The 18758-nt window shown below is 33.5% G+C and overlaps 1 protein-coding gene across 1 annotated transcript in view; it reads right to left on the bottom strand.

Annotated features, from left to right (window-relative positions):
* ADAMTS6 (ADAM metallopeptidase with thrombospondin type 1 motif 6) overlaps window positions 1-18758 on the bottom strand; it is a 146515-nt gene that overhangs the window by 41189 nt on the left and 86568 nt on the right. The window contains exons 12-14 of the mRNA XM_018923209.3: window positions 8776-8883; window positions 3701-3846; window positions 1415-1478 (exon numbers count right to left, since the gene is read on the bottom strand). Coding sequence (XP_018778754.2) covers window positions 1415-1478; window positions 3701-3846; window positions 8776-8883 — 318 coding nt within the window. The remainder of the gene's footprint in view (window positions 1-1414; window positions 1479-3700; window positions 3847-8775; window positions 8884-18758) is intronic.

The raw sequence follows: 18758 nt of genomic DNA, 5'->3' as shown, positions 1-18758 counted from the left end.
TGAAAGTAAAGGTAAATTAATTGCTGAGTATCATCTGATAAAATTAAAATTCAAATTAAATTCAAATTAATTCAAATTAAAACTGTAGCAAGACAGATAAATGCAAAGATACACATTTACAGAAAAAAAATAACCCATCAAGGTTCCAGAATGGTGCATTGGATTTTGGAGGTTGGATAACTGGAAAAGTTTTACAGCTCCTATTGGACAGCATCTAAGCTTCAGTTTTTCTTACCACATTGTGGCGACTTCTTGGCTGTGTGAACAGGGCAGTTGTGATCAACAGCAAGAAAGTAATCTTTAATTAGGAAATTTTTAATACTGCCTAAAAATGAGAATTACCTCCACAGAGAAATTTGCAGTGACAAAAATTACAATAATTAAAAATGATCATAAATGCAAATTTTTTCAGAGAATTAGTATATAAACTATTATCGTTTCCTGAATATATTGAAAGATAAAGAGGTGAAATAATATCTCTAGGTATAGATTAGCTCAGTGTTACAAACTTCCTTGGTTTAGGATGAAAATTAATATGAATTTAAAGCTAAAATAGTAGGAGTTTTTTTATATTTGCAGTGCTACTAACTTGTAATTTGACTTGGAAACTTATTAATTAAATTCTTTATAAGGCATATTTTTTCCTGGTTTGAATTTTAAATTTCCTGGTTTGAATTTTAAGTTACTTGAATTTATAATTTAGGTTCATAATTTGACCTTATACATTTATACTGTGTCCCACCCCTTCAGGGTCCCTGTCCAATGGGCTCAGCTCTAAAATGGAACTGCAGGATCATTCAGGTAATACAGTGACTAGCAGATACCCAGTGGCAAGTTTCAAATACATTTGCACAGAGCGCGTAAGAGGATTGTGTAACACATTAGCACTGAATTTTACAAAGATATAAAAAGTGAAAAGAGGGCTTAAAAGTGGGTTCATGGAGGATATTTTAACTTGTGGCAGTTGATGTGGTACAGATGCAACATGAGCTCCAGCAATCTTTAGAAACACAGCTTTTGGAAACTCACAAGGTAAACCAATAGAAAAGTTATCCTTTGCCTATCAAAAGTGTATCAATTATTCCCTAAAAACCTGTTATGAGCCACTGCTGGAAGATAAGATAGTGGGCTAGACAGATTTTTGCTCTGATGTGGAATGATCCTTGTTCACATTTACCGTGGAAGCTCAAGTGGAACTCACTCCACGCCTTAATGCAAAGGTGCTAGCTAGACACCACACCAAGACAGGATCCTAACATTTGCCAGAACACACAGGGTGTCTGCAATATAGATGTGCCTTACGGGACTGTTGGCCAATTAAACACAGAATCCATACACTTTGGAGAAAAAATGCATCGATTGCTGGTAAACCATAAATCAGTCAAGTTGATCACACAGAATAAAAATTACTTACATCAGTATTGCAGGAGCGATAACGCTTCCTTTCTCCAAGACAATATTTGCCTCCACCTGAAGGTCTGGAAAAACATATTTATATGTTAGGATATGCCCTAGAACAAACAAACTGCATGAGATATACAAATGCATTCTTAATATTAATCTAAGGCCAAGAGATATACATTACATAAATAGAAATAAAAATATGTTCAAGTTTTTAAATTATATTTTAGTAAGAATTATTTCTTTGAACTGCATTGGAGCAAATACAAAATATTACTTGGAACTTTAAAAATCATTACTCATATATTAATGTAGTTTGAGTAAGTTCCAAACAGTACAGTTTAATTGCATTTTGAACATAATAAAAAAAATCTGCTAGTTTTAATTATTTGCCTGGTTTATAAAATTAAAATGAGAAATGTGTAAACAACCTATATGATACTTTTTTTCAATCATCTCATCTTACTTGAAAACCAACAAAGACTAGTTTTGTACTCGGAACCAGCAAAGACTGTATATTCTAGTTCAGAAATTTGAATCTGATTTGAGTTAATCAGTATTAAATCTGAGGAAACTCCAAAGTAAGCAGATTTCTATTAGTTTAGGTAATTGACTGTTAAATTCCCAAACTGCTCAAGAACATTATCTAACTTCCATAGAGGTCAAATATTGAACTAACTTAGACTTATATGGAAGATTAATCAGACACAGCTCTTTGGCTTGCAACTTGATAGGAAAAAGAAAAAAATACTTTGTGAGGCTTTCATTATAAAAAAATTTAAAATTTACAATTAAAAATTAACTATAAAATTAAATCAATACTATTTTTCATATTACAGTATTTAACCAGGAAATGTTATCCTTAAACAACAGGGGTTTTTTTCCCTATTGCAGACATAGCCTCTCCCAAATGCATTCTCCTGTTAAACATTGAAAATTTAATCATTTTCATCATACCAACCCAAATATATGGTGGCAGAAGTTGGAAAAAAATCTTAGGATACTATTCATGCTCCAAACAAACATTTCACTAGGCTTTTTAAACACTGCTTTGGAAAAAAAACTTAATTTCTTATTCTTCTGCTAACACATTCTGTGTTATTGACGCATACAGATAATTTCTGGGTTTGTAGCCATTGAGTAAGTAGTGATATTGGCCAGATTAGGTAGTTATTGCTAAAACAGGGCACAAACAGACCACCTTAAGTAGCAGTCATATGACATTATGGTATCTGTCTTGCAGAGTGCAGTGGAAAGCTGATGGCTTGGAAAACATGGATATAAGAAACAAATAACCCAAGTGAACAGAGAGCAGAAGACAAGAAAAGGAGTCCAAAAAGCCAGAGAATTAATTTTCATGAAAGAAACACAAATGACTTTCAGAAGAAGTGGTCTTAAAAACCAGTAGTGGCGAAGAAGATAGTCATTGTGAGAAATGACAAGATGAGAACATGGAGTAATAGATCTGTCCTGTGAAGGCCTATAGGTGAAGTGAGGTAAACAGAACAGGTAAAAGCCAAAACCAAAAAGAGAAGCACTTCACACAGCAAAGAACAATAACTGAAATAAGCATTCCTCATTTGAGAAGAGATAATGACAGAGAGAGGAGCACTTACCTGACAGAACTTCTCTGGAACACTGCTTAGGACATTGGGAAACAGACAGATTGTAAGACAAGTACAGATAGATATAACAGATCAAGCTGTAGTGGAAAAGCTGGCCCCTCTTCAGAGAGGGCAAACACACCAACAGAGAGCAGTGGCAGGGAAAAAAGATGATGAATTGTTTTAAGAGTCAGTAGGAAGTCACGTGTGAAGTGTGGGACAAGGCAGCACATAAATACACTGTATGCAAGATAATATTAATACCTGTGGTTTGCATGTAAGCAGTTATATTGAAAACCTTGGAAATATTGTGTTGGGTTTGGGGTTTATTTTTTTAATAAGTAACTGGCAATTGTTATTTTATGTCTGAGACAAGCATTAAAGGAAATATGTCCTAAGAAAAGAACCTCTCTAAGGCATAATTTAAATATATTTTGAGGAACAACAAGTCGCATAAAGAAAACCATTCTGATTACTGCTAAATATAAATCCAGCTATCTTTACAGTACACAAGATACATTAAAAATGTTAGAAGCATGTCTAGTGAACTCCTGTTTAAGCATTTCTGTCTGCTATTTTGAAGACAAATGTTGGCAAACTAGCAAAACATTTTTACAGATAACAAGTGAAACCACAGTTTTGAATAATTTCCAAATGTGTCTTTTTGTTGGCTCCGGCTTACTTTAGCTACTTACGCTGGACTGTCACAGTGTCTTATAGATGAGGAGACTCCTCCCCCGCAGGTCCTGCTGCACTCTCCCCATATTGACCATGGACCCCAACCCCCATCTATGCTCTGGGGCCAAGTGCCAAAAGGTACGCACTCTCCCTGATAACACCACTGAAAGATTTCACAAAAGAAACACAAAATTAGCTTGGAGGCTGACAGAATTATCAGGACAGAAAAATATAAGGGTCAGACAATGACCAATTATAGGCATTAGCATTCCCTGTATAGATAACAAGACTAGTATTTTACTTTTTCTAGCCATGTTTAGACACTGGTGAGGGTGTGTGTGATTTGTTAAATGTCTCCACTCAGTCCTGAATTATAGGTCCCTAACACACCAGAAGTATTTTTTATTTCATCAGCCTCCCTAATGTTTCACAATTAAGGAACTACAAGTTGCTTACATTCTTTTAAACACTAAGATTCATTTCCAAGCCCGGTTTGGTAAAAGACCCTCTACTGAAGATTTACATAGAGACTTCATTTACAGAAAAATGAAAAATTCCCCTGATAACATTTTTAAGAAAGTATTTATTTTTTTAAAAGAAAATCTGGAGGACATTACAATGAAGGAAGAATTTTTCTCTGTATTTCATTCACTAACACTACAGACATAATAAAAGTAGAGCGGAAGCATTAGACATTGTACAGAAAATCATTTTATAATAGTGACTGGCCACTTGTTTGGGGCAGAATGGACATGTATACTTCATTCAAGCAAACATTTAAACTTTGCAATATTATTACTTAAATCATAAATACAAAATGACAGACAGTTCATCCAAATTATTACCTATTAGAACAAGTTTATAATTTAGTTCATCAGGGACCTTTACTAAATCATTCAGAAATAATCCTGGAGCCCATATTTTGATCACATTTTGGTGTCTACCGCATCACTGAGAATTTGAAGCAGCTTATAACTAGATACCCTTTCCTACTGCTGCAGGCTTAGGTGACAGAGCAGAGCACGGACTCAGGTCTACCATGACCTGAATCTGCACATTTTCCTTCCAAAAGCTGAGCAAGTGCTGGTTTTAAACTCCCACAAATTTCTGTTGTATTACTCATTTCCAAAAAAAGATAGACAACATCCCCCCCCATCATCACAATGTTTTGCAGTGCCTCTCATGACACAATAAGGATGGAATATAAAGTGAGCTAGAGTTCTAAAATCATGTTTTTCTAATCTTTACAGTGATAAATCGATAGAAGTTTTATTACTAAATGTCAAAATCTCCTTGTTACAATCTATTAGAGATGCCACAAAAGTACATGAACAGATATGCTAAAGTCAAAAGCTAAAAATGAAAATGCTTCTAAGAGTAAAAGTGTAAGCAACCAATTTAATTTAAACAACATACCTTACAAACATATCAAGAGCAAAGCTAAGAAATGCAAGATACTCAGATTTAAACTCATGAGGATATCACAGATATAAAACTGAATAGATAAACCATCCTAATTCTATACTATGAGAACTATAGAGACAATACACAGGTGCAATTTACCTACTTTATTTTTCCAATGCTGTATAAAATCTCTATAGGGTATAATTTCCACTATCATGCATTGTCTTCCACATTCCCACGCTGCCCTGTAAAACCTCTTTAAATGCTGGGTTTTCTCATCTAATGAACTTAAATCTGAGGATTTAATGCTCACCTCTGTGTCTCTTAAGTTTCTAGTAAAAATTTATCTTTCACTAGAAGCCAGTGATGCATAGATTCTCTGTCACAGTAATAAAAAATTACAAAAGTGTTCATTATTTCTAATGGGACTGCAGAAATGTGTTTCCTGCAAGAATGTCAGCAACTTCATCCACTATAATGAGGTTAGGATTATTGAGTAATCACCATATGAAGAAAGAAGAGGAGGTGACAGCTATTTTTAAAGAACGGTTCTTCACAGAAGGTTTAGATCTGAAATATTAATTCTTCTCTAACATTGAAAGAATCATTTTCCATTGTTTTAGCAGAAAGATGACAGTGATGCATTCAAATACACATAAAACATGCAAATTCTCTGTGAATAAAAGCACTCTGAAATTTTTCCTTAAAAAGTAACTAATGAAAATAAAATATGATATGGTGGCATATTTGGGATCACTTTTACGAGTATTAGCTGCTTTACAGAATTAACATTTATAACACTATGATTTTACAAAAACTACACAGCAAGTACTCTAATATAGAGAAAAAATATTTCCTATTTTGTATGAGGAAGAAAAATATTAGTGTAAATTTTGACTACTAATTTTTAATTACCAATTCTACAATTATATTGCAAGAAAATGCAATATTCAATAATAACTTACATTTATTTCATGTTAATGTCCAATCACACAAGGTAGCTAGATAAACTATCCTTTCAGTACTGTGTTTGCATTTTTTGTATGGTTTGCCCTTCTTTTCCATCCCTAGCATGGATATATCCTATGATCTACAGAAAGGGTCACCTTTTTATTACTTTAAATTAAAACACGATGTAAGGGTTCCTATCAGTTTTGTCTTGTTGTTTTATACACACAATTTCTTAATGACTATATTTTTAAAAAATCTATCAGTTAATTTACCTTCACAGCCACATCTCTGGGAATACCAGAGAGAAACTTCATGCATACTAAAAATTCTTATTACAAATTAGGAGAAGTGTAACTTTTTGAACCCAGATGATACATAAAACCCTTCATCAACTCATAAATATATTAAAGCTTCAAAAGAAAACAGATGTAACAGTTCCATCAGCAGCAAGAAACAATTCTATTCTTTTTCCCTGCATGCAGACAACAGCTGAATAACTCTTATGGAAAACATTCTAAAAACCTACCGGAGTAAGCAGATATCTACCACGGAAAATTTCAACTCAAAGGGTTAAAAGCTTGGCAAGTTAATAAAAACAATTGAAAGAAGGTTTTATTATAGAAGGTAAGGCTGGTTTAATTGTAGAAATCCCTACACATTCTGCCAATAAGATATTAAAAAATATTGCATCAAATTATGGTTTGGGTTTTTTGTTACACATAACACATAAGTAAATACATAAATGCAATTAAATACTCTGAGATCTTGTTAGGTATTTAGAGCTGGAAATTTAATTTATTATATATTTGCACAGAATCCATCAAAATAAGGCTTAACTTGGTTGGGGCCTTTAGGCATGACGGCAGTACAAATATAGCAATAATAATAATAATTATAACAACAACAACACCACCACCACCAAGAAAGTGTTACAGCACAGTGACCTATTTATTTCACATTACTCTTTGGGAAAGAAAATTACACATTTGGAATTAGCTCATGATTTCTGGTTTATTGATACCAGGAGCTATTAATTTACAGGAAGCTTTGTGGATACAATTTATAGACACAATTCTCAACTGTTAACAGGCATCTTTGGTTAACAGGTTTTTCTTTGTAAAATGGTATGGATTCTCTCATTTCCCTCTAAAATCTCACAATGGAACAAAATACCGGTGACTGGAAAAAGATGTTTGGCAGAGAGCAAACTGATTAAAAATTCTTGACAAGGGTATAGATCAACAGTGTCTAAAAGGATCTCAACTTGTAGTCTCATGGTTCAAAAAACATAAATTGAGGTAAATTACTCTTTGTCATCGAAAAGGAGGATGATTCCAAAATAAACCTAGACTGCTGATTTAAGACCAGTGCTTCTAACATTTTCTATTACTCTAATATAGGGTAACATTTTTGCTAAAACTGTGATGTCTCTCTATTTTTATAGGCTAACTCTATTCACTCTATATTTTAAAATGACCAGTTCAATAAATTTATTTAATGTGGTTTACCAATATTTCCAAACTCAGCATGGAAAAGCCGTCAGAATGATACCAGGTCATGGGCCCTGAATGAAGCCATCAACACACAATAATAAACTGTGACAGCTGCCCAAAAGGTTTCATTCTTGTTGTTTAAACATCAGATTGCAAGTCAAAATGCACTGTTATCTTTGTTGAAACCAGCTCAGCTAGTATGACAAATGTCAGAGTGAGAATAGATGTTCAGAAAATATCCAGTCTGGATCACAGAATCTCAAGAGCAGATGCAGTCACTCTCAGACAAATACTGGAAATGGTTTAATGTAACAAGCTCTCTTCACTTTGTACAAACCTGCATAAAATAGATTATCTTGAAAAAAGGTATGTAGAATGCCTTTTTTCTCCCCAGTACATATCTTTAAAATCAATTAAAATATTTTTTCTCTCCTTTTCAAGATCTGTAAAGATTTTGCCTTGTAACTGAGGAACTGTCTTCTAACATTCTTGTCTGAAATTACTGATGTACAGAGATTGTTATAAAATTAAAATTCTCATATGCAGACAGATATTGTAGTGCTAAATGTATCTATTGCAACACTGTCTTTCTGTACTTTCCTGTTAGGTAGAAGAGTTTATCTGACTGTACATCAAAGTCTGTAAAGCCAAACAGTTATGCAAGCATAACTGAATAATGAAAAAATAATTCAAACTCAAATTAGAAAGGCCACTGGGAAATACAGGCTTTTATAAAACCCTTCTATGGAGTCATCCTTTTTTTCTATACGGTTGCATGATTTGACATATATCTGAAAATTAAAAAAATTCTTTTCCCTTCTTACAAAAGGACATAGTTCAGGCTCTAGATTATGTTGCACATTTTCAAAGTCCATGGCAGGCCTAAAGCTGTAAGAATTCTTAATGGAAGAGTGGTATAAAATCAGGTAAAGATTAAAAGAGTTTGTACAAAAAAATTACTCAAAAATAGACAAAAGAAATAGAACATGTTTTGCGGATGTTTTTTGATCCAGGCTCTAGAGTTTTATAGAGAGGACAAATATTTTATTAAATTACACATATAAAATTATAATTAAAAAATTCTGTATGACACTTGCCATTATGACATACATGTATTATGATAAACTATGTTTTTGTTTGAACTGTTGTAATTGCTGTGAAATACTTTGATTTTCTAGTTCTTTCTTCTTGTAGTCTTTGAACAATAAATTGCTTCTTCAAACAATAAAATTTTTTGTACTCACCCCCTTTTCAATGCTCCCTGTTTGGCAAAGTGTACCTTCCGCTGCTGGAATGCTGTTGGTAACACAGCGGTTACTTTTGCTGAGGCACCAGAGCTCTCTACACACTTCCTAGGAAAGAAGGCAGAAGCAAGTTGATCAGAATAAAAGCCTAAAATTTCTTCCAGTCCTCATACACATGTATATACACAAATTTGTTTTGAACAGAGATAATTAAGATGGGGTTTGCAGAGAAAAATCTAAAGATGGCTGTGATGGCAGCAATTTTGAAGGCAATATATTTTGCCTAAGATTATTCTGCCCCAAAAAAACCATTCTGGAAGCATCAAAACTAGACAATAATATGTTTTTCACACCTGACATGCAAGTAATGTTCTATAACTGCTTTTTTGCTTGACTTGTGCTAAGACTAGGCTTAGTATATTTTAGTGTTGTTATAGAAGTAGTCTTCAGATGAGCTGTAGTGTCTCCATTAAGGCTGCTATCTGCCTCAAAATTACCTGCCAAAAAGGATACCAATAATCTTGAGATTTGAAAAAACAACAATTATTTTTCTTTCCTTTTTGTAAAAAAAAATTTTTGAGCTCAGACTAGCCACATTCCTCTTCTGCAACTTTTGTTAAAGGAGTGCATGTGTAGCTAGAACTAACTTACATACTAAAATATTTCCTTTAGGCTTTTTTTAGATTTGCATCTGCTCTTTCATAAATTATTTATCCTATCCTATTTCCCACGTTGTCACTGTTAAACTAACTGAGATTTTCAAATAATCTTTTTGTTCCTACCATATTTTCTCATTTGGTTTTGCCCATTTATTAACTTAAATTAAACCAGTTCTGCTGATATTGGAGATAAATTGTTAAAACTAGCAAAGGGTTAAAATTCATAATGTGGGCATGATCCAAAATCAGGTGAACACTGGAAATCTTCACAGTTGCTTCAGTTGCCCTTGGATTCAGCTGTGTACACACAAAAGAACGAAGAGATGTTTGCTTTTACAGTAAATAACTTACATAATATTATTTACTGTATTACTTTGGGATCTGTGCAAAAGTTCACAACTTCCTTTTACATATTCTATATTTTATTTTTTTTAATTTGGAATATAATAAGATCTTTAAAATGATCTTATGATAATCCTTACTGTTTCATTTTATTATCATTTTATTATCATTTTAACTGCTGCTTGAAATAATATTCTTATTTAGGTTCTATAGTGAAACTTGAAAGAAAAAGAAAGAGGAAAAGACAGTGTGAATGAATTAAAGTTGTTGTCCACTCCCCTCCAGGTTCATTGTTTCTCTGAGGTAATGAATAAGTTATTTGGCACCTATACAACCTACTTGATGTGTTCTATACACATCAACAGGAACAACTGTTGTGTTTTACCCCAAGATCCATATTTCTTGCATTGTACTGCATATAAAAATTGATTTATTTATACATTACTCTCTAGCGGCTACAGCAACAGTTCAACAGTAGAATCTTTTCTTGAAGGATGCAGAATTATTTACGAAGTTTAAAAACAGCTGGTGCCATTCTTGCAGGGATGTTAGTACAGTGTATTAAGTTTCATGATTGGCAGAAGCAAGGTATCTTCTCTACAGTCCATTAAAAAAATAGACTATAGGAATGGTTTGAAATTAAGTGGAATGAAAACTGGTGATTCTTGGACTTTCCATCCAATATTTGACAATTAGGCCTAAGCTAATTCATCCTATTTAGTGTCTGGCTTTATGAAAATTTAAAATTATTAAGCCTGTTTTGGGAGATATACTACCCCTTGTAAAAGTCTACCTGTAGCCAATGCAGAACTTTTAAATTAGTTTTCTTTCAATAAAGAAATGCAAGTAGTATAAATATTTATCTAAAACTCTGAGCAAATTTTTTTTCTAACTCAGTTGAAAAATCTTCAAATTAAGATTCACATAAATAAATATACCATTTAAAATAAAACAAAGAAGTAACAGAAAATACATCACATAGCTTCTTGAAAAATTTACCTCGATTACAAATTTGATGGCCACCAACTAAGGTGCTAAAATTCAACACTAAATCAATTTCACATCTAAATCAACCATGAATCCAAACTTCAATACAGTAAGGATGTCAAAATGATGAAAATGTAAAATGAATTATTTTCAGACACAGTATGAAGTCCTCCTGTAATAATCCTGCTTTATTTACTTAAACTTTTAATTTACTTCCTCATTTTTTTGAGCAAAATTGGTGTAATTTACTCGCTCATTTTTCACATGTGGTTTATATTGTTAAGAAAAAAGAGTCAGGCTGTGATAATCCTACTTGTGACCTTCTATTTTTTTAGGATCTGACCAAGTTCAAATGTCTAAGTTAACAGCTGTTTTGACTTCATGGAGTTTGCTCCAATGTTCTGAAAAGCAAAACATTAAACTGCATTAAGAAACAAAGATTTAGAACATTCCAAGATGGACAAAAGCAAAAAATCAGGTCTGGATAGCAGTCTGGAGTTTTTAAACATCTGTGTTTCAGGATTATTTGAATCCAGAATTATAATTAATTTCTGGTTTTTGCTCCAGAGCTTATGTGCAGAATCCCACTTCTGACATACCAACACAAGTATACCTTCTATATATCATGTAAGTGGAAGTAATAATTAACACCTTTACCATTTGTCTCTACAAATGAGAGCACTTGACAACGTCCTTTCAATAGGATTCTTTCTGTGTATTCAGACTCCTCTGGTGCATTAGACTCTTCTAATTCACTGATCTAATACCAGCCTGACATTTTAATTCAACAGTGTGAATTATTGAATACAGCACTCCAAAACTATTTTAGTAATTTGTCTGTTTGTTGGAAGATTACAAGCAGGTCAACTCACCTCCCTAATTCACAAAATCAGAAAAACATTTATTCCTAAACTGTTTGGAGAAGCAGTACATCAAAACTAGATATTATTACTGACATATTCTGATAGTCCTTTTTCAGACCATAATTTCAACAGGAATTTACCTCAGTAAATCCCTAAAGACAAAATGATAGTGGTGAAAAATTACTATGGGCTTTATCATACTATTAATGTATGAGCAGAAACCTCTACTTAAATCAGAAAGGAGTTCTATTTGAGACAGATATACAATATCCTAAAATCACCAGAATATTTCCTAAAAGAGAAACTATTCAAAGCACCAAAAATAACACAATGTACCAATTTGTAGACATAATTTATATTAAACCAAAAAAATGAAAGAATTTTTGTAATATCTTTTAAATATAGCCAAATTAAAGATATTGTTTATTTTTCCCCACTGTACTGCATTTAAAAGAAAACATAGACTCTGAAGTATACTCTCCTTCACCCTGTACATGAAATGAAAAATAACATTAATAGTAATTTGAAAACAAATGAGATACCTAAAAAGAAGTAAAAAATCCATCTCTGTTGTTATTTCATTAAATGAAAATGGAATTAGACCAGGTGTTCCTATTGTTATGTCTTTGTTTTCAACTGACCTTGGAAAGTTAAACAAAGAACTTCTGACTAAGGTTCATAAAGCTTTTTCTTCTCCAGCTCAACCCCATGAACCCTATACCTGCTACTACTTTAGTTATTGACAGGAGTTATTTCCTTACTACCACCATTATCTGCAACACCTCTAACCAATAGTTTTTAATAAGCCAGCCTTAAAAACATACAAGAAACTGGCCTGAAAAAGTCAGGCCCAAAATAACTAATAGAAAGTATACTGCTTTTTTTCACACACTCACACACACACACACACAAGCACACGGACCCACCCACACTCACCCACCAGCAGGTGACCTTTCAGGGTAGTCTTTTCTTCCTTGGAAAAGGATGAAGCTAACGTATATTCTGCCAACTTTATATTTGTTTGAATAATCAATGAAACTAAGAGAAAGAAGCATAATCTGAAAATTAATAAATTACTTGAAAGTCAGTCTCCAAATGTCTGGATTTAGTAACTATTCATTTGTAAAGTAAACAAGGGAAAACTTTTAAAAATCCAGGAAACATAAACTGAAGCTGAGGCCTTTCACAACATCAAGACAAGATAGATGACAACCTGTAACGGTGTATCTTAGGGTTCCATGACTTCAGTTTGGAATTCGGATGCTTGTATTTGCAGTAAATTAAACAAAGCTGAACCCATCTAGAGAAAAAAACACAGCAGATCAAATTACCTTCATTTTGCCTAAGTATTAGAAATGATGGAGCCTCTTTCTGTTGCATCATGCAGAGTTACATATAGGCATTTCAAATTATGTAATATCTAAGCATCCTATATCATAATCATCATAAATTGTTACAATACAGCACAATGAAAACTCAGTAACATGAGCAAATATCAAATTGCTGTGCTGTCCTTGTTTTCAAAATTCATGTAAGCTTCCAACAAAAGTTGGAAGTTCAGCCCATAAAATTATTTTTTTTTAATAATGGGAAATACATTCACAAAGCATATTAAATTATGATAATTTGGGAGGTTCACCTTTTATTCAAAAAATTTAAAAAATCCTAAACAGGTTTGTCTGTTACTTCAGCATGTTTAATTTATAATATGCTGCACCTCTGGATGAGCATTTACTAAAAGAAAGCATAAAACCAATTAGCTTGAATTGCAATTCAGACCTGAAAATCATCAACAGAGTATTTTCAGGCTCATTGCTGAAATGAAGATGACAACTTGACTAAAACTAGAAAGTTCAAAGTTTTGTTCAAATAAGCACCCAAAAGTTACCATTTCAGTGCTTCACTACCAAAAGCTCATTAAATGGTGAATCACACACTAAAGAATATGAAACAGAATACAAAATTTAAGTCCCACCTTCGTATTATGTTTCCAACATTCTTTCATAAACATTGGGTGCTTATGCAAACCTTAAGGAAACTAAAGGAACCCTACAAGGCCAATCACCTACAAGTACCATCTTCCCTTTCAAACCCCTGCAACCTATCCATCTTTATTCAGACAACATTTTGGTATCTGGAATCTCATCCATTACTCTTCTATGATCATCTAACGCACTTCTCCTGTTCTGACCACCAGCTTCTCCTTGCACTTTCTTAACAGCATTCATAAGATGCAGGCACATTGATGTTGATATCTGCATCTCTAAGAGAGAGAAAGAGAAAAACAAAGATAGAAAGGAAGGAAAAAGAGGGGGGTTTGGAGACAAGATAGTCCTAATGAAGGAAAAAAGGGGACTGCAGGAACTTGTTTGAAAAGGGATGCAGAACTGCTTTAGGTTGCAGAAAGAGGAAAACTTCTGGGACTTCCCTTGGCTATACACACCATAAACTTAGAAAAAAGAGGGAAAAAAATTCATTTAATGACAACACAATCCTGTAAGTCCTTACACACTTGCACAAGAAAAGTTTGAAACTTTAATCATTTGTAATGCTGAAGGCCTGCACAATAGTGGCAAGAACTCTTTCCACTGACTAGGAAGAAGAAAAAAAAAAAAGGTTGACAAAAATGACAGAGTAGGATACCAGTATCTTCAATTCCTCTCTTTGCTTACACATACTTTTAACATCACTTTGTGAGCAATGCAACATATATCCATCTGACGAAACTACATATGCTCAGCTAACAGCAAGCATAAGGGCAACTTAGTTATGGTATGATTTATGAAGCTGGAGTCAAAAAAGGCACTTTACACTAAGTTATTTTTATGCCCAAATTCAACTAAATGCATGATCCTAAGCATAGTATCAACAGTGAGGAAACAAAAGCAAAACAGTAGCTTTGGTGCAAAGATACAAAAGTGGCTTCTCTGCCTTTCCTTGTGAAAGATCACCAGCTTCCAGAATCAGCTTCTGCTTCTATTTTCCTATAAAACCCCTACCTCAACCTCAATACTACTGCTCTTCATTTAACTGGAGTAAACCACAACCATATTTCAAGAGAAAAGTGACAGTTTAATTCATGACTGTTAAAATTTGTATCACCTGATCACTAGGGTCTATTGCAATTCAGGTTTCTTGGTATAGTGGAAATATTTTAGAACTATACATATATAGTAACATATTTAGTCTCCTGGATTTTAAAGTCAGCTGATCAATGCTGGTGGAAAAGCATAACATGCAAGAAAAATATACCAAATGATTGTAAGCTACTATCTCTGAAACCCTGCTGCTAGCAGCCAGCAGCTTCACAGATCGTAAAATGCAACACAGCAATACCAACCATATGCATAAAGTATTAACTGCTTTTAAAATGTCTGAGGTTTTAGCCTCTCTCCTAAAAATGTAGGGACCAGCTCTAAAGCAGAGCATTATTTTGAACCACAAAATCAGTAAGTTAGGTATTTTTCAGGTATTATTTAAACTCATAAAGCAGAGAAATTAAAAGTCAAGACTGAAATTCTTTCCTGAGTTAACCCAGAGACAGCCAACAGTCAACTGTTACTGGGCAGATGCTCAGAGGTTAAGGAGATCAGAAGTCAATGAAAAAGTTACCCTTACAATCACCTGAACCAAAAGACTAAAGGAGGTTCTGAACTATTAGTGGAACTAAAACACAAACAGAGCAGAGAATTGAGACACATCTGACAGTCAGCAGAAGAAAATCCACACTGCATCATCCTAGAAGATGTAGGTTATCCAGCAGTTACATAACTGAAGAGGAACTAGCACTGTTTCTAACAACCTCAATATCTTCCACTGCAGTGAATTCAATAAGATACCTGAAAGCAGGTATCACCTTTAGGAAACAGCTATGCATCAGCATTGAATGGTGCAATTTCTACCATTAGAATTTGGCTCACTGTAAGTCATAAATTTAACATTCTACTGAATGTGAAAATATACCCTAAAAATGAAATATTTTAAGTAGCTTGCAACATTGACTTTCACTTTTTTATTCAAAAAAAACATTTGTTCACCTAAATTCTATAACATTTCCCCTATTTCAAAAGGAACACAGTATAGTAAGTATAGTATATAGATTAGTATAGCATAAAGAACAATGCACATGTTACACTAGAAAGATCAGTTTCTACTTGCTAAAATACAGCTTTATTTCTTCAGCTCAAACAGCTAAGGCACCACCTTGACTTCTTGTCTCACTTAATATACTGAACAACATAGAGAAATCTGACCAATAGCTGCAATGCTTTTGCTACAAGAGTTCTGTCCAAACGTAACTAAACATTTGGTTAGGAGTAATCCTCAAAATAGCACCAAAACTGAAGAGCTCCTTTTTATGCCAGATTGTCCCCTCATCAGTAAACAAACACACACAAAAGCAGAAACTTGAAGTCCTTTAGTAATTGAGTTCTGATGCTTTAATTGGTCAAATACCTCTCCATGTTATTTAACTTCACATTCCTAAGTAAGAACAGCTCCAGCTTTACAGTGAAAAATTCATTGCAGAATAAGAACATGATCTATGATCTAAAGCAGCAGTTTAACTTAACATCCAGAGGAAGCAGATGAGGAAATAAGGGAGAAAAGGCAAGAAACACAGATTAACATTAAAGCTACGTGGTTGAAAGAGGTACTTTTTCTAAAGGTGAGAAGATTATGGTAGAATTCCTAAGCAGAAAGAATGTGAAGATTTTCCAAGTTATTTTAAAAACACCAATCATGTCAACAAGTTCATCACAGGCCAGAAGATTTTCTGCTTGCATTTATTTTGATTTGAGAGGTCAACTGTTTCTCTTGTCATTGCTTGCCTCTAAAAAACAGTAAAGAACATGAGCAAGAGAAAAATGCAAGCAATTTTCTCTGAGACTTAGAATTTATTTCCTTTGGGTCACAGAACTCCCTGTTGAAAAACGCGGACTACACCTTTTTTTACTAGACACTTCAAATAAAAAGGGCTAAAAGAAATGTTTGAAAGGAGCTAGTATGTGAACTTCATTCACTGTAAATAGGTAGTTTTTGCTATGTTCTTCCATCATAGTTGCACATGTGTCTGTTCGAAAAGGATCCATGAACTATTAATGGCATCTTCATTGAATAGTACATTGAGAAGAAATATCCAAAGTGACTGTTTACTTTTGATAATAAGAGAGTTGAGCAGAGTATTAAATTTAGCTTGTCTTGGGATTTAGATCCAGTTTCATTCTTCAGTCCTGAAACCCTTTCATACATAAAGAAACCTTTTCTAACTAGGTTATTTTCATCTGCACTACAATCTCCCAAAAGCTGTTTCCCCTGCTTCAAAATTATCACTTCAAATCTCTAAGATAATAATAACCATGGTCACATTTAAAGAGCATTATGGCTGTGGCAGATCATATTTTTAAAGATACATACTCTTTTAAATGCATATTATTTTTTAGAATGGATACTACCAGACTTCTACACTAACTTATATATTAATAGATGGAGTTTGAATGCTGTGATCAAAATAGTGTGGTTATTTTCTGAGACACTTGACAGTTACGTTTGTATTGATGGCACACTGATGGAACACCTCACTCTGTATCAGTTCAGAAGTGGCAAGAGCTCTGGTAATGAAGACATAGCTTCACTTCATGAAGACTGCCTCAATTAAGTGTCAATATCTTTTCCACAACTCTTAAGGAATGCAAAAAAACCCTTTAAAAATAAAATAAAAAAGCAGAAGGCAAAAAGCAAAGATAACCTATATTCTTCATTACTGCTAGTTATTTCTGGTTTAGAAACTGGTTTAAGAAAGAAAATGCACTGTGCAGTATGATCATCACAACAATGGTTATGCAGCTGAACAGTGTTTAAAAAACCCTACATATCTGTGGAAAAGCCAGGTTTTGCACATTATGAGCTTTCCAGTTTAATTTAAAATGCAATATGTCTCCAAAAACAGTGCTATAAATCACAGATTAAAGAGCTAGAGATTTCCCTAGTCTGCAAATAAAAGATTGTGGTGAAAATTTGTAAGAAAAAAAGAAAAAGAAAAATGGTATGACTTAGATGAAGAGACAGGAAATAGGGCCATTAAAAATAGTGATGGGAGGTGAGAACCTAAAGAGGAATAATAATGGCCAAAAGAGGCTTGATGAGGAATCAGAAGACTCAGAGCTACTTAGCCAGCTACACAGCTCTTAGATCCTTTCCAAAATGTGTTCTGCCAAAGAGGCATCCCAAAAATAATATTGTATTTATCACCCCAGAAATATTAAAAAGGGAATTTCTTGTTTTATTTCATTATTTTATCTGAATAATCTAACAATTTAAAATTATTAAAACTATTTACTTTTAAACCATAAGATATGTTCTCAATGTTTACTTAGTGTGGTCTCAGCTGATTATTTCATAATGAGCATAGCAGAATGCTCTTTTGCCTTTAACTGCATACTTTGGCTGGAAGATTTTAAGTAAATATTTGTAACACAATGGCCTACATGTGAAGGTTTTTATTTCTACTGTAAATTTATTTACTTTGCACACTGGTACTTGCAGCCAAATCTTCGCTAGTACTTTGCTACTCAGTATTCTATCCAGCTGTCTAGCTTCATGTTCATCTATGTCCAGAACTATAACTCATCTTTCAAAACAGACATCTGAATAATGTGAGATGCAATAGACTCAATGTCAGGAGAAAACAAACAAATAAACAAACAAGAAAATAAAATCATATCTGATAAATCAATACAAGCGCAAAAGGAACTTCAAAACGTAGCTTTATATGGAAAGATTAAAGCCAACAAAAACAGACTTCATGTTTCAAGATTAATACAACATAAATCTGATCTCAACCAAGTGAAATCAGGGAAAATTCTTGATTACACTTTACAAGGATCGGGCTCGAGTGTTCTGGGCTCTTTTTCTCCCTACAAATAAAGAACAGCTTACCCGACTCATTGTTACCCACATTTAGTGTACAGCGCATACAAAGGGGTCAAGCAAAAGATGAAGCATAAGGATTAAAATTAACCCTTTGCTCACAAATTATGGCACTGGACATGCCACTGGAAATCTGCAACCCACTACTACAACTAACTAAAGATTTATGCTATAAAGGAATATATACAAATGACTAAGCAGAACA

Source organism: Serinus canaria, chromosome Z (genome assembly GCF_022539315.1).
Source record: "Serinus canaria isolate serCan28SL12 chromosome Z, serCan2020, whole genome shotgun sequence".
Taxonomy (NCBI): domain Eukaryota; kingdom Metazoa; phylum Chordata; class Aves; order Passeriformes; family Fringillidae; genus Serinus; species Serinus canaria.
Note: the sequence above shows the minus strand (reverse complement) of the source record. Positions and strands in the feature narration are given on the sequence as shown.